General features: G+C 47.3%; 10 protein-coding genes across 10 annotated transcripts; 5 read left to right on the top strand and 5 right to left on the bottom strand.

Annotated features, from left to right (window-relative positions):
- Positions 1-1,308: 1,308 nt before the first annotated feature.
- N7487_005954 (uncharacterized protein) lies at positions 1,309-2,031 on the top strand (the record flags this gene model as incomplete). Its single annotated transcript, XM_056873701.1, has 1 exon — positions 1,309-2,031. The coding sequence occupies one exon, from the start codon at positions 1,309-1,311 to the stop codon at positions 2,029-2,031; it is 723 nt and encodes a 240-aa protein (XP_056731421.1).
- Positions 2,032-4,230: 2,199 nt separating this feature from the next.
- Positions 4,231-6,270, top strand: N7487_005953 (uncharacterized protein; the record flags this gene model as incomplete). The annotated part of the gene is made up of 3 exons (XM_056873700.1): positions 4,231-4,317; positions 4,373-4,537; positions 4,591-6,270. The coding sequence occupies 3 exons, from the start codon at positions 4,231-4,233 to the stop codon at positions 6,268-6,270; spliced, it is 1,932 nt and encodes a 643-aa protein (XP_056731420.1).
- A 1,019-nt stretch (positions 6,271-7,289) lies between these two features.
- Positions 7,290-8,294, bottom strand: N7487_005952 (cytochrome b5 reductase family protein; the record flags this gene model as incomplete). Its single annotated transcript, XM_056873699.1, has 3 exons — positions 7,290-7,834; positions 7,891-7,968; positions 8,027-8,294. 3 exons carry the CDS (start codon positions 8,292-8,294, stop codon positions 7,290-7,292), a joined length of 891 nt encoding a protein of 296 aa, XP_056731419.1.
- Positions 8,295-8,882: 588 nt separating this feature from the next.
- On the bottom strand, positions 8,883-9,652 carry N7487_005951 (uncharacterized protein; the record flags this gene model as incomplete). Its single annotated transcript, XM_056873698.1, has 3 exons — positions 8,883-8,989; positions 9,045-9,303; positions 9,371-9,652. 3 exons carry the CDS (start codon positions 9,650-9,652, stop codon positions 8,883-8,885), a joined length of 648 nt encoding a protein of 215 aa, XP_056731418.1.
- Positions 9,653-11,048: 1,396 nt separating this feature from the next.
- Positions 11,049-12,924, bottom strand: N7487_005950 (Zn(II)2Cys6 transcription factor; the record flags this gene model as incomplete). Its single annotated transcript, XM_056873697.1, has 2 exons — positions 11,049-12,659; positions 12,709-12,924. 2 exons carry the CDS (start codon positions 12,922-12,924, stop codon positions 11,049-11,051), a joined length of 1,827 nt encoding a protein of 608 aa, XP_056731417.1.
- Positions 12,925-13,523: 599 nt separating this feature from the next.
- N7487_005949 (bZIP transcription factor) lies at positions 13,524-14,306 on the bottom strand (the record flags this gene model as incomplete). The annotated part of the gene is made up of 2 exons (XM_056873696.1): positions 13,524-14,092; positions 14,162-14,306. The coding sequence occupies 2 exons, from the start codon at positions 14,304-14,306 to the stop codon at positions 13,524-13,526; spliced, it is 714 nt and encodes a 237-aa protein (XP_056731416.1).
- Positions 14,307-16,271: 1,965 nt separating this feature from the next.
- N7487_005948 (fungal specific transcription factor domain-containing protein) lies at positions 16,272-17,952 on the top strand (the record flags this gene model as incomplete). Its single annotated transcript, XM_056873695.1, has 2 exons — positions 16,272-16,888; positions 16,935-17,952. 2 exons carry the CDS (start codon positions 16,272-16,274, stop codon positions 17,950-17,952), a joined length of 1,635 nt encoding a protein of 544 aa, XP_056731415.1.
- A 1,647-nt stretch (positions 17,953-19,599) lies between these two features.
- On the top strand, positions 19,600-20,880 carry N7487_005947 (heme peroxidase; the record flags this gene model as incomplete). The annotated part of the gene is made up of 4 exons (XM_056873694.1): positions 19,600-19,698; positions 19,751-20,397; positions 20,461-20,536; positions 20,620-20,880. The coding sequence occupies 4 exons, from the start codon at positions 19,600-19,602 to the stop codon at positions 20,878-20,880; spliced, it is 1,083 nt and encodes a 360-aa protein (XP_056731414.1).
- A 439-nt stretch (positions 20,881-21,319) lies between these two features.
- On the bottom strand, positions 21,320-22,303 carry N7487_005946 (alpha/beta hydrolase; the record flags this gene model as incomplete). Its single annotated transcript, XM_056873693.1, has 1 exon — positions 21,320-22,303. The coding sequence occupies one exon, from the start codon at positions 22,301-22,303 to the stop codon at positions 21,320-21,322; it is 984 nt and encodes a 327-aa protein (XP_056731413.1).
- A 1,039-nt stretch (positions 22,304-23,342) lies between these two features.
- N7487_005945 (carboxylesterase/lipase family protein) lies at positions 23,343-25,115 on the top strand (the record flags this gene model as incomplete). The annotated part of the gene is made up of 2 exons (XM_056873692.1): positions 23,343-24,867; positions 24,955-25,115. The coding sequence occupies 2 exons, from the start codon at positions 23,343-23,345 to the stop codon at positions 25,113-25,115; spliced, it is 1,686 nt and encodes a 561-aa protein (XP_056731412.1).
- Positions 25,116-25,227: the final 112 nt, after the last annotated feature.

The raw sequence follows: 25,227 nt of genomic DNA, 5'->3' as shown, positions 1-25,227 counted from the left end.
AATATAAGTAGTTTATGCTTATCCACGCCCCCGGGGTGTCAACCATTTGCCACTGTTAATCATAATGACATCCTCCGAGGCTTTAAAAGGATCAACATTCCATCTTGTTTCAGATCTCCAAAATCTGACTTTGCTGGCGATGTTCCAGTAAACTATAGTGACATCATCTATGTTGCACGCATCACATCATACCTATCTAGGTAAAGCAAAGGGATAGGTAAACTTAATAGCCCTTGTGCCATCTTTAGGTCTCAGCAAGATCATGATTATGTCAGTCGGGGAGATACACGTTCATGGGTGGACCCGTGGACAGGACAAGAAAGGCAACGATATCATCGAAGGTAACTTCGTCTACAGTTAGGGGGCGGGTCACATGAGGGCGAGGTAGGATTCCTGTACTATAGCGGTCCTTTCGTCTGTGCTAGACTCCTACGGCACAGATTGACTCGTCAGTGGGTCGAAACAATCGTCATGGTCGGCTACCCTAAGGCAAGTCCAACACTAGCAAGAACCTTGAAACCCTTTTCACTATTCTTGGAGAACAATCTCACCCGTACTTGCCCAGGTCATTGTACTCGCTGCTCCGTACCGATTCCGCAATCTGTACACGTTGTAGGTCGTCTCCACCGGTTAGCATGGCCACCGAGTCGCTCACCATCCAAACACTGTAACAAAGCAAAGCAAAAGCATATCTGATTAACTAGGAATATATGGTTCGCGTAAATATCAATCCTGGAAGACGTGATGCACTGCAGCAGGGATAGTAGGGTTTCTTGATGGATTACGCGAGAACAACAATGAGCGCCACAATGTCTTGCTATGCATAAAAGTCTATGTGGGAAAAATACAGCCATTTTACCACTAGACCATAACAAAAACCATGATTCTTGTTTAAGGCCTAAGGGGGCCATATCCCATTCTGACAGTCTAGACTATAAACTGCTCCTACAAGGTAAATTCATTTTAGTCTTTGTGAACAATGCATTTGTCTTAATATTTGGCCTGGCAAGTAAGTTATAGCAGTCACAGATGTCGACGAGATACCTTTGTGCCCCAAGACAGTATTGTCTAGGTCATCTCGTCTTCTTTGTGTACCTTTCAGCTCCCCCTAGTGGCATTGTTCTATCCATTCTCTCTTGTGATAAAATGCCGTGGTTTGCCTTGGTATTACATGGCTATAGATATAAAAGAGAAGGTGCATCATTCCATCTTATTTCCCATCCCACGCTAAGCGGCAAATATCGGCTCCAAAGCCCTACAAGTGCAGTTCTCAATCAATTATTCCGACAAACTCTCCACTAATCGGTCATGTCCGATGCTATTACTGCCAAACCACTGGAGCAACAGCCTCCGCCATTGAAATATGACAACTTCCAAGCAACAGGGGCCCTGAGGGCATCGTGGATAAGGGACCCCACCCAAAACTGTCCAATTGGCCGCTCACAGCTCACAATGCAGAATATGACAGAATCGGGATGGGGAATCCGGCATCAAAAACGACACTTTCCACCAGACCAAATCTACAAAGAAACCGTCGAACTGGGGCTTTCAGGAGAAATGCTGTACCGCAAGATCGTAATATGGAAGTCCGGAGTATCGCGTGGACAGTACTGTGTGCATGACTACACGTTAAAAACGGGACCAGGCGTAATTTTCGCCACGGATAGCTTCCGGCCTGACTCGACATATTGGGCGCAAATTGCACAGGCTGTTTACCAGGATGAGCACCCCATGGAGGACCTGAAGTATATCTTCCAGTGTAATATCATTAACCCTGAGACGATGCTATTTGTGCAGAAGAGCCTGTATATTGCAGCAAATGGTCTTGGTTGGCCAGGTGATAGACTGCGTATCTGGGAAGAGGACACCGCTGCGTATCATGCTCTGTTGGGTACGAGGCTTGCTAAAGGCGTGGATTATTTGGCCCTAGGAGCTTTTCCACGAGGAACGAGACGCATTGCGAGGATCGTGACTTGGGGAGGTCGTTATATCCCCTACGTACAGATGAGGTTTGATATTGAGAAGGCTTGATTGAGGAGACGGGGGTGTTTTTATTTTTTTATTTTTTTGGTGACAGGGGTATTTCATATATAGACAAGATCATAGTTGTGAAATATACCACCTCTGTCTTGAATTCTAATCCATTAGAGAGCCATCCATGGCCACTCAAGCGTACTGTAGTACCAGTTGTCAACGGGCGGCATTATCAAGCACCGATCACTACAGCGCAACCGAGGAGGGATTTTGTACGGTACTTTTCTTTATTCAATCGACTTTCTGGAAAGGGAACTGGTGTCAGTCGCTATAGGAAAGCTAAATGTTCAATCTTGAGTCAAGTGACCCATAGGCGGAGATATAAAGTACTTGCTGCTAAGCCTCAGGAATAGGTGCAGGAATAGGTGCCATTAGTCAAGAGATATGGCGCGACGATTTTTACCGCAAAAGCAAGTTGTGGCCATGGCAGACCACTTCTTCAAAGGCTGTTTTCTTGCTTCTCTCCTTTGGCTTCTATTTGTTATAAGACACAGAAACCCGTAATTTGGAGACCTATAGTGCTGCCGGGCTGTCAGGCAGTCACCCATTGTGCCAAGTTTGGAAGTGACGAGAAAAGGGAAGGCGCGACCTTCCCTGCATAAAAGGATCTAAGGTGTCGGGGTCCTTCCATCTGTTGACATTCTTGACTCTTCGACTCTGGCATCGCTCTCCTATACATATGCCATCAACTATATTTTAACACCCTGCGCTGGAGTCTGGACAAAGCCTCGCTGTGATCTCGTGGTTGCAGGGCGATCTAGACACTCAATGGACACTGAAGTCCTGGCCGTTGAGGCGGGCAGTTATAAAATACTTTGGCGTCATCAGCCTAGACTCCCACGGCATGGTGGAGGGCTCAGGGTTTTTTTGTCCGCCCGTGCTGGAGTTAGTGATTTGTATGTTGTACACCGGCGCTGTTTTAATAGGGACAGGAAAGCAATGTTATTCACGTGTTGTGCGCGGACGGAGGCGATTCCATCTGCGTACCTTCGACGAGATCAGCCAGCCCATGGGATCAGCCAGCCCCATGGGCCCAACGCCTCGGCTATATTGGGCGACATGCGTGGCGTCCGCGTCAGTAATTTCCACCCCCAGTCATCGTGCGCTGCGAAGTCCACTGGCAGTGTCTATACTTATAAGAGTGTCTTGTACAACCTCCCTTAGCGCTAGCCATTGAGACAATCGCACATGATGGACCCGCATATCTATCATGGCTCGATCTTAGCATGTGTCGGCAAGCACTGCCGCCAGCCTTGTGGCTGAACGATCTTTGGAACTAAAAGCGTGGGGTGCGGAAGTGTTAGTTTACTTGTCTCATGCCCTGGCTAAACATTTGATCAAGCAGTACACGTATTTAGACCTAACATAGAATGTAAAGAACAAAGTACAGCATTTACTTAAAATTTGGTTCGTGGGGGGAGGGTACATTTTATGGATTAAAGTCAGAGGCGAACTGGAAAGAGTGTGAAGTAAACACTTGGATAGAATCTCTGAGATTCATAAGGATCTTCCTCTGGTGATCATCAATACTGATGGGGCAGCGGAAATAGGAGAAACCCCTGACAATTCCATGCTTGACCAGGTTCGGATTTGGGTAGAATGCCAAGACTTCCCCCTGGACGATCTCCTGTCACTCAAATCAGTGAAAATGACCGGAGAAAGCCCCCCGATAATGTTTGGGGCAAAGAAGACCGACTCCGACATGCAGGCCACGCCATCATACCAAGTTTTTAGTGAACAGATACCGAATGAACGGATATACGAATTCGGGGGGAAATATACGAGAGGAAAAGTACTCCGCTGTGGGAACGATGTGTCGGCCATTTAGCCCTGTAGGGGACTTTATAGGGCAGACGGCACTTTTGTTCTCCACTCGAAACAAACGCCAAGACTTCTCATTACGTTGCTCAGCGCGGCCCTCCTGGGCTTGTCTTCTCTCTTTGGCGTCTCTTGAGCTTCTCTCGGCAGTTTTTTTTTATCTTAATTTTAATTAAATGACTTTTATATCCTCTTAATCGCCTAGCGCTGTCGTTTCCCCCGCTCTTTACTGATCCCACTGACGACGACCGTCTGAATGTTTTCGTGTCTAGCATCGGTTCTTATGTAGCGATCTTCTTTGCCCTTTATTTCCTTTTTGCCTTCGTTCTTATTCCATTCTGGAAGATATAATCTTCCTAGCCACTCTTTAAGTTAACCATGATGTTTTGGGCGGCTGCATTACTCCTGTTCTCGGGTAATGCCATTGCAGAGCGTCATGACTCGGATTTAATGTCTTTTGTGACGGTGGGTTGACTTTTGATATTGTTGGAATCGCGTGGTTCTAATGGCCAAAATATAGCTCCCTGAGGTCCGAGCCTTAAAATGGGAGGTTGAATACTACGACCGCGAGCGGTTGGCCCCCGGATATTGGTTCGTCGCGCCATACGGGAAGATCTCCCCAGAACAACCCTCCTTGAAATATCAACAATACCAGGTCGGACCCTACATTTACGACGACAATGGCGTATGTCTTGGTCCCGAAACCCGGTCAAAAAGCACCAGCTGACTCACTAACAGGTCCTTATCTGGGCTGGAGCACCCTTATACGACAATCAGAATGTCTTCGACTTCAAGCCGGTGCACAACATCGATGATGACCCTCATCTGTCCTTCATTGTAGGATGGGAATACGACAATTCCAAAAAGGGCCACGGCGCCATCGTGAACACCCACTACGAGGTGGAAAAAGAGGTCCAGCCTCCCAGCGATGTCCATGATTTCAATATGCATGAATTCAACATTATGGACGGCGGAAAGACTGCCCTAGCTTGCACATATCGTTCTCAGGTCATCAGCATGAATGATTTCGGACGCCCAACGGAAGAGAGTTGGGTCACGGTTGGTGGGTTTGTTGAGGTGGATGTCGAAACCAGCGAGGTTCTGGTCCAGTGGGATTCATTCGACCACATTGCTCTGCACGAGTCGAACATGTTCCATGCTTGGGATGACCCAGCTGGGGGATCGCCGGGTTGGGATTACGTACATATCAATGCAGTCGACAAGAATAAGGCCGGTGACTACCTGATCTCATTGCGATTCACCAATACCATCTACTTGATTTCTGGCAAGGACGGAAACGTCGTGTGGCGCTTGGGTGGACTGGAAAGCGACTTCGAGCAGGACTTCACCTTCTCCAAGCAGCACGATGTCAAGTTTGTCTCGTCGGACGGCACCCGCCACGTTATCTCGTTCCTGAACAATGCCTCCGACGAACGTGGCTCCGATGAGAAGCTCTCCTCCGTTTTATTCGTCGAGCTAGACACAACCGTTACCCCCATGACCGCCAAGGTGATTAAACGAATCAATCGTCCCGATAGTGGTCTCACCCGACTCCGTGGTAGCGCTCGTCCCCTTCCTAACGGCAACGTCTTTATCGGATGGAGCGAACGCGGTTACTCGAGCGAGCACGCATCAAACGGAGACCTTCTAATGACCGCCCGGTTTGCATCAGACCGGTACTCAACCTACCGCTCCTACAAGGGCGAGTTCACTGGTCGTCCCACTGCGCCTCCCGACCTGGTCGCATCCGTCTACGGTACCCACGCCGAGGACATGACAACCATCATTCATGTCAGCTGGAACGGCGCGACCGACGTCATCCAGTGGAAGTTCTACGCACAGGCCTACGACCGCAGCCCGCCCGTGCTCATCGGTACTACCAACAAAACCGACTTCGAGACTATGTTCATCGCCGATGGTTATATGGACTTTGTTTCCGCAGAGGCCATCGATGCTGAGGGAAATGTCATGCACACTTCTGCAATCAAGCGCACTGGCATCCCACCCAACTGGAAAGCAGCCGGCTGGGCCGGTGCTGACTCTGGCCCTACTCCTGATGACCCCTCAATCATTGTCGCTGCCAACGACAACATAGAATCGACGCCTTCTGCCGACAGCACCAGTGGTAAAGCGGCGGAATTAGTCAACAACGGTACCTCCACTGGCTCAGGTGACCGCTCAGCCGCCCAATACGCCGACGCGAAGGAAGTCGCCAAGGCCGTCTACAAGGCCTACGAGGTCATTCGCGCAATCGGCGCTCTCCTCATCTTCATCCTTATATCTATCACTTTGGGTGGAGCTGGATTCGCCCTCTGGCGGCACATCAGCGCCCGCCGTAGCGGCCGCTACCAGCATGTCCCCTCTGAGGAGGGTCTCCCCGTGGAACAAATACCTCTCGCTTCCAGCCAACGGTCTTGAATGCTGTGGCCTTACTTGTCGCTTCCAATCTTGCATGATTAGCATTACGTCTTGCTTCGTTTTGCGTCAGCATTGTTTCGAATATTTATCCACGAACATTACCAAACAAGGCTTGCAAACTTGCACCTCTTAAGGACCGCGAAACGAACACACACAAAAAAGAGAGGGTTAGCTGAGGCCATTTGGTATATACCATTCTGGCTATGATCGTTTCATGCATATCATACCCCCCCAATCTGGCGTTATTTTCATTCCGTTCTTGTCACATATATCCTCGGCTGCGCTCGAGGGACGTTTCTGCATATCTCTGGGTTCTTTACATACTGTTTTTCCTTGGGGACTTGGGCTGACATCTGTACATTTTTCTTTTATTCTGTGTAATATGATAACTTATCCTGATACCCCGTTCTTTGTCCACTCTCCCCACAGATGGTACGTGATCTTCACTTATTTGCGACCTTTTCCCGTTGGGGCGAACGGGAAACATGATAGTGGAGCATATATTAAAAAATATATTAGATAGGCTCAGACGGAGTACCCCTGCGTATACAACCAAATCAAGAGTAGGCGCAGCATGAGGCTGACGACGAATGTTCCTAAATCGGGAGGCCGCGTCATTATTTACACCAAGGTAAAGACGGAACGAATCGATGCAGCAGTAGGTTTAGTTCGCAGGCATGTATCCCGGGATAGTCGAGCCAGGTCTAAATATCAGATTAAATATATTCTCTGCGAAGTAGAAGAGGGAATGGGAGAGAGAATGGGACTTGGGGACTGTTCTCTTGTATAAGAGCCATAGACCATGTCTCCGACGATCACTCTCCCTGGACAACCAATTGTTCAAATGGAATGAATAATATCTGATAAATACAATTATTTTGTTCTCTTCTAGTATTTTTCATTGTTTTTCAATCAATTCTTCTATTAGGTATATTAGCTTCCAAGAGCTAAGCATGAAACCCCAGGCGCTGAATATGAAATATAATACACTGGATACATAGAACATGAAGAGTCACAAACTAAAACTTCACAATCTGGCCCTTCGCAAACCCAAGGCGAGCCAAGATACCTGTTTTGGTACGCGATCCAACCAACGAATCTTCCATAGCAGGAGGCCCACAAACAAAGACCTTCGCCTCGCCATCGGCCTTCACAACATCCCGCAACAGCTCTTCGGTAACGTATCCTTTCCTGAAGTCATCACTCTGTCCCTCCGGGTGACTGACTGTGTATACATAGTCAAAGCGACCGGGGAAGCGTGTCTTGAAGCTCTCCAGCTCTTCCCGTAGAAGCAGGTCCTTCTCGGTATTGACGCCAAAGACGAGGTTGATTTTAGTTTTGTCGGCTGGATTATTGAGAATACCCTGCGCTAGCTGGTAAATGGGTGTAATTCCGGCCCCACCAGCGATGAGGTAGATCTGCGGGGATTGGTTCGGTGTCCAGGCGTGTCCTTTGAGTGCCGCTGCGAATGTGAGGGTATCTCCTGGGGTAAGAGAGTGGATATGGCTGCTCGCTTTTCCATTTGGGTATTTCTTGATCATGAATTCGATCTGGCCTTGTTGATCTGGAGTTCCTTTGTTAGTCTATCGTTATATCGGGACTCAGGGTTATTATTCGTACTTAGATCGCTGATGGGTGTATATGGACGTAGTACGGGGAACCAGCGCCCTTCAGGACGGGATATGGTGAGGAGTGCGGCTGCAGTGCGTTAGTATATAATCTGTAAAGGAAGTTGGTTTATAATTCGAGTCCATACAAGTTAATGACAATCCGCTTGTGGCGTTCTGGTCTGGAAACTCGAAGACGAGACGCTTCGTGTTGTGATTTACATCTTGCGTGCTTTGCAGGCGCAAGGTGGTAAATCCAAATCCTGAGAAGACTTTGGGAGCCTCGTTTGACTCTGCATTGGCAGTTGATATAAGACGTGATTGGATACAATAAGCTCCAACGCCTAGTAAAGTGACGGCCGTGGCCGATTTTGCTGTAAGAGACTGAGGGAGACGAGTTCTGAACATGGTGAACATGGTGAAAACAAAAATCTTTGATTCAATGCATCAAGCCTACATCAGGTTAAATATAGTCTTCAATTTAAGGTCTGTCGCTTCTAATCCTGAGCCCGAAACCCGAGCCACAACCCGACCGCAGCCCGAGTTCCGTCCAAAGCCCGCAAAAACCGTGAAAGTCACGGACCATGAGCGCCGACCCCGACATAAGACAATTTATGATTCATCGAAGATCTGCGAGACTCATAGTATCCACAATTGAATACTCTAAAACATACCACGGAGTAGAGTTCGGCTGTTTCCGGAACCTGGTGCTAAATTTGGGGTTACATATATAATGGGTCTTCAATCTTAATGACGAAACAACCTAATCAATCCAAATCAACTCGCATCAACTCGGCTATATATTGGGACTTGTGTCAATTTGTTTCGGAGTATGTCAAACGACTTCATAATCTTGAGCAAAACAGACTCGCCAGCGCCAGCGCCAGCGCCGAGCGAAGTGGAATATCATTATATCTGACAGGCTAACGGCGCATACAAAATAAAGCAAAAAAAGGACGATAGCAAGTAAAACCAGGTCACCACCTTGTCTCGTCCATGCTACCCTCATTCCTTCTGAGGAACGGCTTGAGCTTGTTGTACAAAGCTCGCCTTGCCTGTCGTTTCGTTGTAAATATTATACCCATAGTCAGCAGCATTGGGCGGGGTATATACTAAAAACATTCATCAGTACTCGATTCCCATTTTGATGATGTATCCAGAACTTACAGTGAAGTGAGACAGCGACCTGGTCACTGCTCGGGTTATGAACGCGATGTAGCCCGATATCATCCGAGATATAAGCAACGTCATTCATGGTATGTCTCGTATCAGACTTGATCTCCAACGGACCATGAAGATCAGAGCCCTGATCGGGGATGTTGTAGATGGTCTCTTGCAGCGTGCCAGCTAAGACCTTCATGATGCAGTGTGCATTGGCGTGGTCGTGGACAGGGGAGCCTTTCCCGGGATTCCATACGAGGAGGAGCTGGGAATGGGTTAATCTTAAGCTCCTATGTTGGCAGAATTTGGCTAGGATTGGAATGAAAACTCACGATATTTGCTTTTTGGTTGATGTTTTCGATAGCATTGCGAGTGTAGTTCTTGCTGGTGTCGTTGTAGAAATAGCGGGCCCAGTCGTTCGGATCAGAGATGTACTTCTGTGCCAGCGAGATCAGGTATTCGTTGTCCACGTCTGCCGAGGAAATGCCACCGCTCTCGCCTAGGTAGCTCTTAATATCTTGTACGAGATCATCTAGACTGTACTGGGGGTTGTAGTGCTTGTTGCCTAGTGATCGGCTGGTGCCAAGTGGCAGTAAGGGAACGACAGCAGGCATTGTGGCGGATGGTAAACTTGGGAGATGTTAGAAGGAGATATTCTTGGAAGATAATGAGAGCTTCTAAAGGGGATCCACGGATGAATTATATCTCGGGAATCAATTCGTATCTGTTTCCCCTGGATTCTCCCCCGTGCGAGCTCAATCACAAGAATGGGATCTCAATCGCCGATTGATCCAATGCCTTGCGTTCCAGCGCCCCAGACCGATTACAGTCTCGCCTGATAGTACCAAGACTCAAGAGGCCTGAACATGTACTTATCGACGAGTAATGCACGTATGTTGTATGTTAAACCAAAAAAGGGAGAAGGTGGTGAGAATGTTAGAATCTGGAAAAATCCGGCTCTGTTCACATTACGACCGTTAGTATTCACCTACAAGAATTGAGTACAACTTGGGGTAATCTAACATTTTTTTCACGTATTTTCACACTGGCCTTTCTAATTTTCGAATAAATTTCTTTAATCCCTCTCAATGTTCAAATTCCGATCCAAAAAGCCGTTGAGAGGATAAAATCAACGTATAACGCCATAACCAGAACATCAAACGCAATAATGCAGCTGCGGTTCAACCACCTGGTACCCGTGGACTCTCGTGTGATTCATGATGTAAGAGTTACTAGCACTAGTAGTTCAGCAGATGTATATACTAGTGCGAGGTTGTAGATCAACACATCGGCGAACAAATTAAGCATGAAGCAGATCCCTATGTCATTACCCGCCAACGTAAACACACAGACGGCTGTCACGGTTATCACGGTTATCACCGGATATTCGATCGAGATATAATGAAGGAAATAGTCGGTGAGTATTCCAGCCTTATCTCCCGATGTATAGTTTGGATGAGAAGCACATGGGTTTATACTCGCAAGGGGTTCTACTCCGTACTATCGGACTTCTTACTATAGAGCGAACACGAACTTTTTTCGGGTTTAGCACCGGACAGAATATTTAATACATTTAATTCATACCCCTTGCAACACTGGTGCTACTTCGAGAAATCTGTCCTTTATCTTCACAAGAAATGCCCATTGTGGCACAAGATGTTGATGCGATGCGTGGCTGAATGAAACACCGGGAGAGTCCAGCGGGCCAATCAAAGGTCGGATCGACGGCTCCGTCGGCGATTCAAAAAAGAAAATACGCAATCGGCGTTTGACATATCTGCGACATCCTCTAAGAATGCATGTTTGGACCCCTATCATTGTTGCATATCGTTGGCATTTACTTATTGAGGCCTGAGACCTAATAATAAATAGCTTGCTGCATGACGAGTCCAGCTGATATTTACCCCAAAAACCATTACCTAAAAATGACATCGAGCGTACTAAGTCCTTTGTTTTTTTTTCTTTGCAAAATATATTGAATTACTACAATCGCTCCCGGGTATAACCGATCTAATTTATATCAAAGTCAGGAATAGCGCTGAAAAACGAAGCATTGTAACAGGTTGGATCGATGAATTGCGGGGAGAACTCCGGCGGCATGAAATCATGCCCGTCTGGCATAATTGGGGCGGGATTGACATTGGAGCTGTGTCCTTCTTGGTCACTAGGTGTTGTGGCCGCCGGGGTGAATCGATGTAGTGGTTCCGCATTCCATTTTTCCATCGAATCCGACAAGACTTCCGCTGCAGAGGACCGGATAGCATGGTATAGGGACTCGGCCAGTTTCCATGTCCGCTGGGTGCTCTTGAGACATCCTAGAATGAGTGTGACACGGTTGCAGTGATGGTCGAAACATTCCTCGGAATGACTGGTGGACGTGGCGAGCTGGATGAGCCCACAGAGGGTCAAGGCGGGGATGATGAAGGGGGTGTGCTTGGAGATGTTTGGACAAACAGATATGGAATCTGAGATTCGCCTCGAAGCCTCTGTTGCTTTGATGCTATGAACTAGACGGGTGAATGTTGAAGAGAGCTGGCCAGTTAGACCAGGCCAGAAGCGATCATCTGGTTGGGACTGGGACAATACAGATGGAAGGTCGCTTCGGGGTAAGTGGAGGAGCATGGCGGCGTAAGCTATCGTCAAATGCGCTTGAAACATCATTTCGTCAACGTTGCCGTATGAATCAACAATGTCGAGCTTTTTGGGCGGTAGGTGGTTGATCCAGCTCACTAGTGCATTTTCCACAGCTTGGAGGTGATCGCGATGACAGTCGCGTAGTCGGTTCAGGACAAGAACCCGACATAATATTGTTGTGGCCTCAATGCGGTAGCTGAATGACGAAAATACAGTATCCTCTGCCGCGAGTATCCTCCGCTTGAACTCTATCATCATACGTGGTTTTGGAATATCACCCGCACAATTATACGTTGACTCTTCACAGGGCAAGGCCACCTCCGGCGACACTGTGCTACACCGAAATGTGGTGGTTTTAAGCGGGACTGCCATGAAGATATCGGTGACATAGAGTTCCCACCATGTTCGTCTCATGCTTTCGGCTTCAAGAGATCTTTCGGGGTTCGTGGATGAAGCGAATGACCAACGGTTCATGCCAAGCTCCAAAGCAATATCAATGCTATGAGAGAGGGCATCTTGTGCCTCAGCCCATTCATCGCGAGCATACAGGGCAATGGAATATAGCAGCCAAGCCTGGACCATGGAAGCCGACCGATCAGGGTTTGTCTTCAGCTCAGCAACGACTTGTTCCTTGTATGGCTGGCTCGGAATAGACGCAATATAATGAGACCCCACAAAATGCACAGCTAGCTGTAAGAAATGAGGGTAATTGTGGTCATGATACAAGGAGCTGGGTACCAAGATCGGATGGGCGACATGGAAATTTTCATAGTACAGCCGAGGTAGGCGCTCATCATGAAGCGACAGTTTGCTTGCTGGTTCCACGGTTTGCTGAACAGGAGTATTTCCCGAAAGCATCACCGGCCAAGAGACCGGCTCAGTGGGAATATCGAGTTCTGTCTGTCTGCCTGCCTGCGTCGGAGGATTTTCTGGTGTAGTCTGTGCAGGGGCTATTGGCAGAACAGGGACCGTAGATTGATATCGGGTCTAGAATTAATTTAGTAAAGAACTACAAATAATAATAAGGAGAACTGACATTGACATGGGGTTGCGGGTGGCGTTGATATGGACTCTCAAGTCGTGATTTCCGGCGTCCGCCCCGTCGGGAGGGTAGATATTGACAGAGTAATCCATTTTGGACACATCGTGAACATGATGGTTTACTAGCGTCACATTTGAGATGCTGTTTTCTGCACTCGGTACAAGCCAGTGAGGCTAGACCAGTTGTTTTTGTTGATCTTGCCGGAGTCATGCTAAGAAATGATAGAATGCAAGGTTGACGTTTCAATCCCCGGGGGCTATCGGCGTTTGGCGGGCGGTCGGCTGAGGCATTCCGACAAGTTCCAGATCAAAGGGAAAAAATCTGATAGATTGATTTGAAGTGCTTATTTAAGTAGTAGAACTGTCCACTTCACCCAAAGATAACATAGAACAGATAGAAATATGGACAGACCGTCAAGTGTATAGAATCACTTGCGGAGGATCGCTTGAGGTCACCCCGGGGCCCCCGGGGTCCTGGGGCGATAATTACATAAGCTAGATGACTGAGCACAAAAGCTCCCCATCCAGGACCAACCTTCACGACACGCACCCAAACGCCATCTCTAGAGGACTGAATGTTCAAATCTTCTGGAGCACCTGACCCTTAATGTGTACGGTTTCATTCAATGCCAAATTTTGAGTTACCCAAGATATGCGGGTGTGCGTTGTCTCTACCTGTCATTGTAAAGGTTTCAGGATCGTTGATAATTCAAAGGTAACGAAATATAATGTCATCTCCTCGCTTCCTCCGCCAATAATTCGTAGACTCTAATAACTGCGGTTCTCCCCTTATTACCCACGGCCATTTCTTTAAGAATTCCTCCGTAATCTCCCAACTCTTCGGATCCGAAGGCTCCCCCAAACCAGCAAGCTGCAGCTCTTCGTCGAGATATCCCAGAACCCCATGACATCGACACATAATTGACCATCGTCGAGCTCATCACGGGCAGAAATGAGGTTGTCACGCATTTTGCGAAATGGGAAAAAATCCAGCCAAGGGTGATGGGGAATCTCGCATTGTATTTGCGTTGGCCGGAGACTGTCCGGTAGCTTTTTGTCGTTGATCTGCTCTGGTGTCCAGGTATTGAACGGAGAAGTTATGTTTCGCGATTTCCAATCGCGGTGAGGTGTTATTCCAAGAATGGAAAGATTTTGGATAAACGCGCGGTAAACATTTAACTTGGCGAGTATTATTAAGTGGTCCCCTGTTGGGGATCCTTGCGCATAACTGTCGAATGAGGATGTGCTAAATTCCTCCAGAAGGCTTTGGGCTTCATCGGCTGACAGCCACCTTTTAGGGCGTTTTGTTTTGTTTTTGGTCTTGGGTGCGGAGAGACCACCTTTGGTAACTTGACTACTTTGATCAAGCTTTCGTTTCCCTGCTCTCGGGTTAGCTTATTGTCTATTGCGTAAGAATTGTCCACTAAGAGGATTAGAATGACACATACGATGGGCCCTCTGATTCAACCTATTCTGCAGCTTTCTCCGCACTTTGGGATCAGTTATCCCCGACCAGTCACAATCCTGTCCGAGCTCGAAAGAGCGGTTGTCGATGACAGGCGGAGAAGTAGAATACGAGGAATCACGCTGCATGCTAGGCAATCATTAAACTGGTAGTTGACCTATGGCACTGAGAAGATCAGCTTAAGTCCGTCGGGAAAACGATGGAGACAAGCAGATGGCTGACCTCTTTGTATAACCGTCTTGGCATTTTGACAAATTCCATGAATACCTTAAAATAATGCTGCCTGCCCTTCCAAGCCATTGAAGATTGCGTGACTTGTCTGGGCATGGCAATAATCTGCGAAAGATTGAGCCAACAATACCTTTGGCCCACATAAGAGATTGGGCCAGTTGAGCGTTTTGCCAATCATGGGAGGTTATGATTCATGCCATGCCAATTCATTGCCAGTAATTTGGATGTGGGCATTCGATATGGTAGAGAATTGGTAGGAAGTCCGATGGATCACTTCTAATTTTCGGCCGAAACCTTTATATCAGTCTACAACTGGAATCTTGATCAATACCAACGATGTTCTGATATTCGTGCATTGAAGCTCATGTGGGTCTTCATCGGCCGAAGGAATGTCTTGGCCAAAAATTAAAAATACTGATACTGAAAATGCAAGGATCATATAGTCAAAAGGGCTAGAGGAGCCTATCAACAACTCCTAACACATTTACCACTCTTCCACTTGGTCCTAACTTTCATTCCGACAACTCTTCGAAGAAAGCAAAACGGAGAGATTATCATGCTATATTCCCTGCTTTTCATACTGGTATCATTTCTTAGCCAGTCTTCCACTCTTGCTGCAGTTATCCCAACCCCAAACCACTTCTTCAATGGACTTCAAACGGCGGGAGATGTATCGAGCTCTGTTACCTCGTTTCATAAAACCATATCCCCGAACTGCGCCTCTTATCTGAACGAGCTGAAAACTCAGTATAACACCATATTCGATGGTGACTACAGTTCCAAGTTTGATGATATCTTCGGCCTTTGCTACAACATAAACAACGAGGCACGCTCGAAGAATGGCGAAGGATTCGACCCATCATACCTGGACAAATTTGACAAGGTCAGGGAGAATTGTTGTCTAGATTTCATGCAACACGGGGAAGGAGGTGGCGCTATGGCAGATCCTTTGGAGAATTTGAAACTGCCTTGGAAATATCTCTTCTTTTTGGCATCCTTTTCTTGTTTACTAGTAGTTTTCAAAGCTGCATGGAAGCAGAACCTGTGCAAATCATGCCTGGAGAATGTTCTTCAAAATGCCGACAGCCCCATATTTGTGATCTATCATGCCACATGACTAGCTTTAATCAATGCGACCATTGAGAGACTCAAAAAGTTTACCCAACGGCCTTTTATCTGAGGAAGAAATAGTGCAAGTCGAAGGATTGGGGATTTAGTGCGTGGTGACTAAGCTACAACCTTGGCCCACGGGTCCAATGTCTAATTTGAAGCCGAACCCTTCGCCACGCTGGTAGCCGTGACATTTTTTTCCTCCGCAATACAGACTCAGTCAATGTCTTTTCGAAAAAGACCCGTAACAGCATGTACAGAATGTCGGCGCAGGAAACAAAAGGTTTACTCCGATCAAACACGATATATATGCGGTAGTTGCTAACGTGCAAGTAGTGTGATCGTGAACGACCATGCAATCATTGCATTGGAAGGAATGTTCCAACAATGTGTAATTATGATTATCCAAGTGCTGGGGAAGTGACTCCTGGGGGCCATATAGCTGTATTGCAAAGCCCCCCGGCTTCAACAATCGGTGATCAGTCTTCGGCACTTGATACAGGTAGAGATTACCGGTTGAGGGACCAGGTCGGATATGCTTACACTGGTGACGACAACTATATGTCAAAAGTGCACGAGGTCGGCTTTTTTTGTTTTATGACTTGATATTCAAAGGCTAACAGTATTAGGAGCAGATGGTCGAAACCGACAGACAATTTCGGCCTGGTAACTTCCAACGCATCATTCCTCTCCCTGAGGCTGCAAGGCAAGAACTCGGCAATATTTGCGCCAGGTTACCACATCGACTAATCATGCGAGAACTTGTCAATATTTTTTTTACTGAAGCCAATTGGTACTTTGCTATACTGGAACAACATTATTTTGAGAAACTTTACAATTCTTGGTGTTCCCTCAACGATTCCCCGGCAGAACATGGCCAGGTTGCCGATATACCACCGGATCTTTTGCATTTCTCGGCACTGATATTCCACGTCCTTGCTGTGTCTTTACAGTTCGTGTCACCGGACATGAATTGTAGCCGTGCCCTAGGAGTGGATAGTTTCAACGCGCGTGATCATCTTTCTAGCAATTTCTCCTCAAGCGGAGTTGAGATCGCGCGCATACTGGAACCTCTGGATCCTACGATAACTGCCGTGCAAAACGACCTTATGCGGGCATTGTGGTTGAAGAATTGCAGCCGTGGAAGAGAAGCATGGCATGCACTAGGTGGTGCAATCAGGTCAGTCCCTGCATATTCCAAAAAGGAAGGCGATTTTCTCACCCCAACCAGAACAGCTCAAGATCTTGGCTTCCATCAGCAGAGCAAAGTTTATCAAACACCACGATCTACACTGGAGGAAACGCTCACCGAGCTGTGGTATGATGAGTACAAACGCAGGCTATGGATCAAGTTATTCTCCTGGGACAGGTAAGGCTTCTCTTTTTCTTCTCTAGACCTATCCTAATAAGAGCAGCCACATGGCCTTTTCTCTAGGTCGGCCACGCGCCATCAATGTCAGTGACTGTACAATCACTCCGCCGTTGGATTGTGATATACCAGCCGACCCGTCAACCAGGATACCAATGACTTTAGCTCCGCATGAGCCTCCCTCATCTTTTACGCCTCATCTTTTCCAATACGCCATCTCTCAACATGCTCACGAGGTGATGTCTTTGGGTGCCCACAAGAAGAATTTCATAGATTACGCCTTGATCCAAGGCACCCATGATAAGATTCTGTCTCTATTGAGCAATCTTCCACCTGTTCACCGACCGATAAATCCGGATACGTCCTGGGATGCAAGTTACCCCCATATACCCAAACAACGTCAGCAAATATCGACCGCCGCGAACTCATTTCTAATGGCATTACATACACCACATGCCAGAACACATGCTGCTAGTCGACACGCAGCAACCCAAGCGGCTCTTGCCACGTTGGATGCACAAGAACAGCTTTTTGATCTCATGGCCACCAATTACTCTAGCATCTATGCTCTCTGCATTTACACTCTTGGGGCCGGTATATTTCTGTCTGTCACAATTCTAGAATATCCACCTGCAGATATGGGTATACTAAATGGGATGCTTCGTGCAATCCGGAAGGCAATTCATCGCCTTGAACTGGCACAGGAGAGAGTCTCTTTAGCAGGGCCGGGCTCAAGACTCTTGAAACTTTGCTACCAGAAAATGCAAGCATCGGCGCAGGATCGGTCCAGTTTGCAAGGCGCTGCTGCGTATGGGGCAAACCCCGTTGCTGCTGCTTCGTTCATGCACGCGCCCTTTTCCGGCGGGACACACATCGCAGAATCTCCTGATCAGCCTTCGGAGATCCTTGCATATGATTCTGGGTCTGGCATTTCATTGTCTGATGGTCTTCCGTTTGATAGCACGGTGATGTTTGAAGATATCACTCAGCCTCACTTCAACATGGAAGCATGGGTACGGGAATTAGACCAGACCAATGGCTTAGGATGGTCCTCGCTCCCATAAGAGTCTTGTATCGTTCATCCTGACAGAAAGCATTGGCTTCGCACAGGCTTTCTCAAGACTTAATCGCGGCTTGACAAGCATTTGGCTAGAGCTTTGCGTGTTGACCAGTAATATGTCGATACTGGATGTCTACATGGTCCCTCACACTTGCGCCTCATATGGTGGCTACATCATGAGGTGACACGACCTTACCCGTAAGGTCAAAGCACTCTAGATGGACCGCATCGACAGCGCGTTCTGTTATTTCTCCACGAGAACCACTCGGTATTGCTTGTTGGATCCACAAAGAAATTGCTTTTATGTCGCCGAACTATTTTCTTTTTTTTAATGGGCCAAACCAGGCGGCCCACTGCCATAGGCTGGTTCTTTCTTTGGGTTTTAACAACCTGCCAATCTAATCATCTGTCACTGTGGCTTTGACACGTTGGAAATGAGACTGCTTATATCAGACATTATGACAGATGACTCGGGTTTCCTTTGGCTTTTCATAGAAAAGAAAATAGAGACCATGACACCCTGGTGTCTCGAGCTATTGGGTGCCCGCGCATTATTTTCAACCCTGTATAAATAGCATAGTTAGCACTATTCACCATCCTTGATTGCTGTCTTGCCTAACTCACCAGGCTTACCAACAGTCGTAGTGCCAAGGATCATATTCACAGCTGCTCTTGGCATATTTCTATCCTTGCTTTAGTGACAATGGGCCAAAGGGGTAATACAAAGCTTTTCTGAACAATATGACGACCTGAAAACATAATCACTGCATGTAAAAAAAAAAAAAAAACCTGCTAAGGAGCGCAAGCAATGTTATGAATCATGTCAACAAAACATACATTTACCGACAAACGTAAGCATAGATCGGCCGATCGGAATTAACTAGACTTTTAGTTGAAATAAATCATTTAGAGACATCCCGAGGTCAGGGGTACGCAAATCATGAAGTTACCTACCCCGATTATGATACAGACTTCCAAGATTGGAACAATGGAACCGAACCTTGGAATGATCCTTCCAAGGGTTCCAGGGTTAGGTGCGCTTTTAACTCCATGTTGACCAATTAACGTTGTTCGGCCGAAGCCCCACATTAGTGGGGACCAATGAAGCCTATGTTTTTTCATCGGCGGGCCGCCAAGGACCCTTGGCAGAATTGATGACACTCGACTTTTCATTGGTGTGCTCTGTGGAACTGGGATCCACCTAATCCCTGCTAGTAATACCTACCTCATGATAGTTATGATATGGAGATATGTACGGAGTGCCTGTACGCTCCACTTCAAAGTTGTAGTTTACCACAGGTAACTCAACACGTTAGATTGGATCGGCGGGCCTGGTATTGCCAAGAACCATTCAGACTTCCAGGCAACAGGCATTTGATATAGGTGATGGCTGTATCTTTTTCCTTGCCGTTTATGTTCAGTACATTTTCGTGCTAGCTATGCTATCGTACGATCGTTAGTATTTAGAAGACTTTCATTATCTGCCGGATATTCTTTCATTTCAAGCATTGGGCATCTATATGCTCAACGAGATACCATGAAGTATACAACGTTGTTCTTCTTATCCCTCGCGGTTGTCTCGGGCTTTCCGGGAATGGACACACTTCTGAATGATATAAGGCGCCGTCAATCAACAAGTGGGTCAAGTGAGATGATTGGAGATTTGAGAGACGGCGCTACGACTGCAGTTGGCAGGCAGGTTCGAGAATGTATCACAGGTGCTGGATCATGCGAGAACCAAGACCAAAAGGTTCGCCCCCGTCTAATCCTATTATGTGTATACTTAATTTAACTGTGGATAGAGCTATAACCGCCCTGGCGACCTGGGAACTGCCCTCTGTCAGGCTGATTCATGTTGCGTTTGGGACTTTGTACAAGAAGAATTAGTCGAGTCATTTCGTAATGGAAATGGGACGTGCAATGGCCTTGCTCGAGCCTCTGTGAGACTCGGGTTTCATGATGCTGGGGCATGGTCCAGAAGCAGTGGTGCTGGTGGTGCTGATGGCAGCTTGCTGCTAAGCTCGGATGAGATCAATCGACCAGAGAACAATGGCCTACAAGAGATTCGAACCAGGGCATTGCAGCTCTTGGATAAATATTCAAGATATGGTGTCACGGCCGCTGACTTGGTGCAGTTCATGCACAATGTCGCTACTGTAACCTGCCCCCTGGGTCCTAGGTTGCTGACTTTTATAGGACGCCCTGATCGCCGAGAAGCGAACCCCATGGGTCTTATACCAAGCAACAACGCTACAGATGCAACATTTCTCATTGAGCTCTTTCAAAACAAGACCTTCACAGCACGCGATCTCGCTGCCTTACTTGGAGCGCACACTGTGGCCCAGCAATTATTTGTCGATCCTTCGAAAGCAGGCCAGACACTCGATTCTACACCAGGAGTTTGGGATATGAATTTCTACCGCGAGATGGCATTGCCTGAACCCCCTTCGTAAGGCTACACCATAATGAAAGCATCGCCAGCTTTAAAAACTGATTTTATACAATGCTCCAGAGGAGTTTTCCGGCTACCAAGCGATGAAGCCCTTTCTCTAGCTGACGGCACCTCCTCGCGTTTTGAGGCATTCACAGTGAGTTTCTGTTTCTCACCTCCCAAGTCTCATCCAAACTCAATGCCTCTTTCGAATACTGACATGACATGACAATCTTCTAGGATGTCACCTTCGGTCAGACGGTCTGGAACCGAGAGTATTCGACAGCATATGTGCGCCTTAGCCTTCTTGGTGTCAACAACATCAACCGACTTACCGATTGCACCAAGGTACTGCCTGGTGCTGTGACCTCCTTTTCGGTGACATCCTCATCCTCATCACCATCTCCTTCTTCATCTTCATCTACCGCCCCATTATCGTCAAGTGAATCCGGGTACATGATATGCTGTGTTTTACTTTGCATGTTGATATTGGTGATATGAATGAGGTCTTCGAAAAGAGGGGGAACTAAAAGCAGATGCTTTGGAGTTATAAAGCTCAGATGCTGTACCTATTATAAAATTGTACTTATTTTATCATCGAAGAGCCAGATGTTTATTCAGGGTGAACAGTAACGTAGGTGGCGAATACATTAAAGTATAGGTCTCAATATGTTACAGTGGAGTACATATAAACAGTATTCTAAATTGGTGAGAAGTAGGACAACTGGGAATATTTTCTCGTACGCCATGGGGCTTGATTTCTGATACACCTCGGCCCAAGTGGCATATTGGGACAGAAATCGAAAATTATATAGGCTTTCCAATCTAGTTCACATCCTGACAATCAACCCCATAATACCTCCGTCATGTTACATTTTCCATTTTCCACGTCAGAGGTATTTCAATACGCATACAGCAAGAGACGCTCACATGGCCGCTATCACAGATGTGTGCGGAAAAAGTCCGCCAGCTTCGGTGCGCTCCGGTTTGTGTGATCATATAGATCAATGTGCGAAAGTCCGGGAATAATATACAGTTCCTTTGGTTCCTTGGCCTGCTCGATCGCAACTTGGGAGAAGTAGAGGGTATCGGCAATTGAGCCTGCAATCATCAACAACGGGCGGGGAGATATAAGTTCCATGTATGCGTAAGAACGGTATGTAGCGATCAAGTCAAGACTGCGCCAAAGGTGCCAGTTTGGTGCTGTTTCAACATGCCCTCTTGGGGTCTGGTAATAATCGTACGATTGTTGATAGAACACAGGCATGTCCGGTCTAACATCCGCTGCAGTCTGTGGGAAGATCCGGGTCAGATTCGTCTTCCCGGTCTCCTCTTCCCGAATGCGCTGGCGTCCCGCCTCCAGCAGCTGGTCTCGAAGCCCATCTTGCATTGGGCCACCATAGTTCCCGAATCCTTCGGAGTATAGAGTTCCTAGATCGATACCACTGACAGTGGCTACCGCCTTGATACGCTTGTCGGTCTGAGCAGCAAATGGCACATAGCCTCCCGATGCGCAAACTCCCAACGCTCCGATTCGGTTGGGGTCCACTATTTCCAAAGTCGAGAGGTAGGTCACGGCGTTTCGGACATCATCGGCGCGCTGGTAGGGGTTCTCGAGGTATCGCGGCAAGCCACCACTTTCACCTTGGTAAGCGGCGTCGAAAGCGAGGGTGACGAAGCCGGTCCGCTCAGCAATCTGTCGGGCATACAGGCCAGAGGTCTGCTCTTTTACGCCGCCGTGCGGATGTCCAACCACAATGGCGGGACGGGATGTATTCAATGTCGAGTTGGTCGGTGGGACGTAAAGATGAGCCGCTAAAGAGATGCCATTGCTGTCAAAGTGCACCCATTGGGGTTGCAGATTTGCAGCCTTTGTGAGCGCAGAGAGAAGAAGGCACGGAAAAATGGTCTTGGAAAAATGCATGACCAATGTAGTAGGTGAGGGAAACGGGATGAAAGATTGATAGTCAACTCGTCGCTACTGTTTCAGTGGAGAGGGATAGGAAAGACCTGGTCACACCTTATATAGCGAATTTTACCTGTTCTAGCCTTTCCTCCTCGTGGTTAAGTCATGAAGATCATTTGATGTTGGATCATGATGACCATACGGACTCCGGGCTTAGGGTCGGAACACTATGGACGATAACGACGTGTAAGTAAGCAAGGTACATCACCTTGTAAAAAAATACTCAATATACGCCGCGTCAGCACCACACCATGTGAGTAGACATCTATGTTACAATAGTATAACCAAATCATCTAGTGTAAACCACGCCAATGCAGAAGGACGCCCGCTTCCTCAACCTTCCCATAACTGACCAATTATATAAAAAATGTCATCAATCTGCAGATCCATAGTTTAATGCTGGTCGATCCCTTTCTGCAGCCTAATTTGGTCTCTGATCGACAGTCTTGCCACCCATTCTAGGCTGTGTACTCCATGATCATTACCAATCAGATATATCGTGCTATCTATTGCTATAATGCTTACATTGCAGAGCGTTGGCCAAGCAACTGCGCGAATTATTGATTATGGTCTCAATCAATATAAACTCACCTCGCCTACCTTATATAAGGGTTATGGAGTGGCACGTCATCAACCTTTCACCTATAGTTAATGTTCTTAAACCCTTCCTATAAAAACAAAAGTTGGCGCTCCTCAGTGTCCGCAATTTTATGTATTCTAACCATAGCCTCCATTATATTCTCATTGTCTCTCCTCTTCCTTCACGAACAGCCTGAAACATCCTTGGCGACCTGCTTGGCATTGGCAACAGGATATACCCGATTATTCTCCGATAGACCTTGGCAACTTGGCAGATTCATAGATAGATATATCCCTATACCTACAAAATACATATATATGTCTGAATATCTCGTTGTAGTAGACCACTTGTCAAACATCTACTTGAATTCATTAATCTCGGTACTCCAGCTTACGCCCTTGCGCTCAATCCGCGAGTATGCTATTCACTCTGGAGCTTGCGCTCCTTGGAGCGGCGCTTTGCCACCTTACAATGGCAAGCCCATTGACGGCCAGGCAACACGCAGATCCCACTGCCATCGTCAAAAACGGAACATACACTGGTCGCTACAATGCTGAGTATGACCAAGACTTCTTCCTAGGAATTCCCTATGCCCAGCCGCCAGTGGGCGATCTACGCCTCCGCAACCCAGTCTCTCTCAATACATCATGGGACGGAAGTGCCGATGCCACTACCTTCGCCTCGGCCTGTTACAATATCGGGGTACCCCAGTTTCCTGAAATACCATATTCGGAGGATTGCTTGAATCTCAATGTGGTACGACCCAGCGGCGTCAAGCCAGGCGACAAACTGCCCGTTGGTGTATGGATCCACGGTGGAGGCCACACAACGGGTTCAAACCAGGACCCCAACTACAACATGACCTTCCTTGTCCAACAATCCGTCGCTGCAGGCAAGCCGTTCATCGGTGTCAATATCCAGTATCGGATGCAACTGTTTGGCTTCATGTTTGGCTCTGCTGTCGTGGATTCCGGTGTCGGCAACCTTGGCTACAAAGATCAGCATTTGGCGCTTCGTTGGATCCAAGAAAACATTGCTGCGTTTGGTGGAGATCCTTCCATGGTGACCATCTGGGGTGAGAGTGCGGGTGCAGAAAGCACAGGAGCCCAATTGATTGCATATGGTGGTCAAGACCAGGGTCTCTTCCGAGGAGTCATGTTGCAAAGTGGAGGTCCTATTAATCCATACCGATACAACACTCCAAAGGAATGGGATGTCTACTACCGCAACATTCTCCGGGCCACCAATTGCAGCGGATCTGCTGACACACTGGCGTGTCTTCGAGCCATGCCTATCGAGTCATTATTCGCCGTTTTCAACAGCAGTGTGGCAACCTCAATCCCATCTTGGGGTATGGAAATCGACGGAGACTTTATTCGGGAGAATGCTCGTGAGGCGCTTGTCGCTGGACGGTTCATCAAAGTGCCAGTATTGCATGGACAAAACCATGACGAAGCCACAATTTTCTCCATCACGGGTGTCAACACAAACGAAGATTTTTATGCCCAGGTGAGACAACGGACATCTGATAACGCCACTGTGCGCGGTATTGCGGCATTATACCCAGACATTCCCGCCATTGGAATCCCATCAACATTGGAAGGTCGACCATCTGCAGCACTAGGCTTTCAGTACAAGCGCATTACGGCCTTTATCACTGACCTAATTTGGCACGCACCTCGCCGGTTGACCAGTCAAATATTGGCCCAGCACAACGTCCCAAATTGGAACTACCTGTTCAACGTGAGACCTAATGGAATGCCCTTATCAGCTGGAGCAGCTCATTTCACCGAGGTGTCCTTTATGTTTTACAACATTCTGGGTCTTGGATATGCGGAATCACCATTTGCCAATACACCCGCAAGTTATAAAGAACTGTCGAATATCATGTCAAGGTATTGGGTCAACTTTATCGTTGATGGAGATCCCAACGGTGCTGGTGGTAAGTTTCCATTCCTTGATTTATATCAGCTGTGTTCGAATTCTTTATTATAATGTCTAATGAGGTTAACTGGTCCGTGTTTCATAGCTGCCACCCAGTCTCACTGGCCTTCATATTCCCTTTCAAACCCGCAGCAAATGACCTTCGATGCCAACACCACTGAGCTTTCGTTCCCCACGCCAGACACATATCGTGCAGCACCGATTCAATATATTATCAACCACCTGGGTTGTTCTTTTGGAAGGTGATCATTCCCCATAATCAGGGGGTTGCCGACACCTTGGTTCGAGTATAAACATGATTAATCTAACTGATGTAAAATAAGTTGTGACCAAATTATATTTCTACCTTATCCTAAAA

This window comes from Penicillium crustosum (genome assembly GCF_028827405.1).
Source record: "Penicillium crustosum strain IBT 35664 chromosome Unknown utg000002l_segment0_segment0, whole genome shotgun sequence".
NCBI lineage: Eukaryota > Fungi > Ascomycota > Eurotiomycetes > Eurotiales > Aspergillaceae > Penicillium > Penicillium crustosum.
This window is presented reverse-complemented; position numbering and strand designations above follow the sequence as displayed.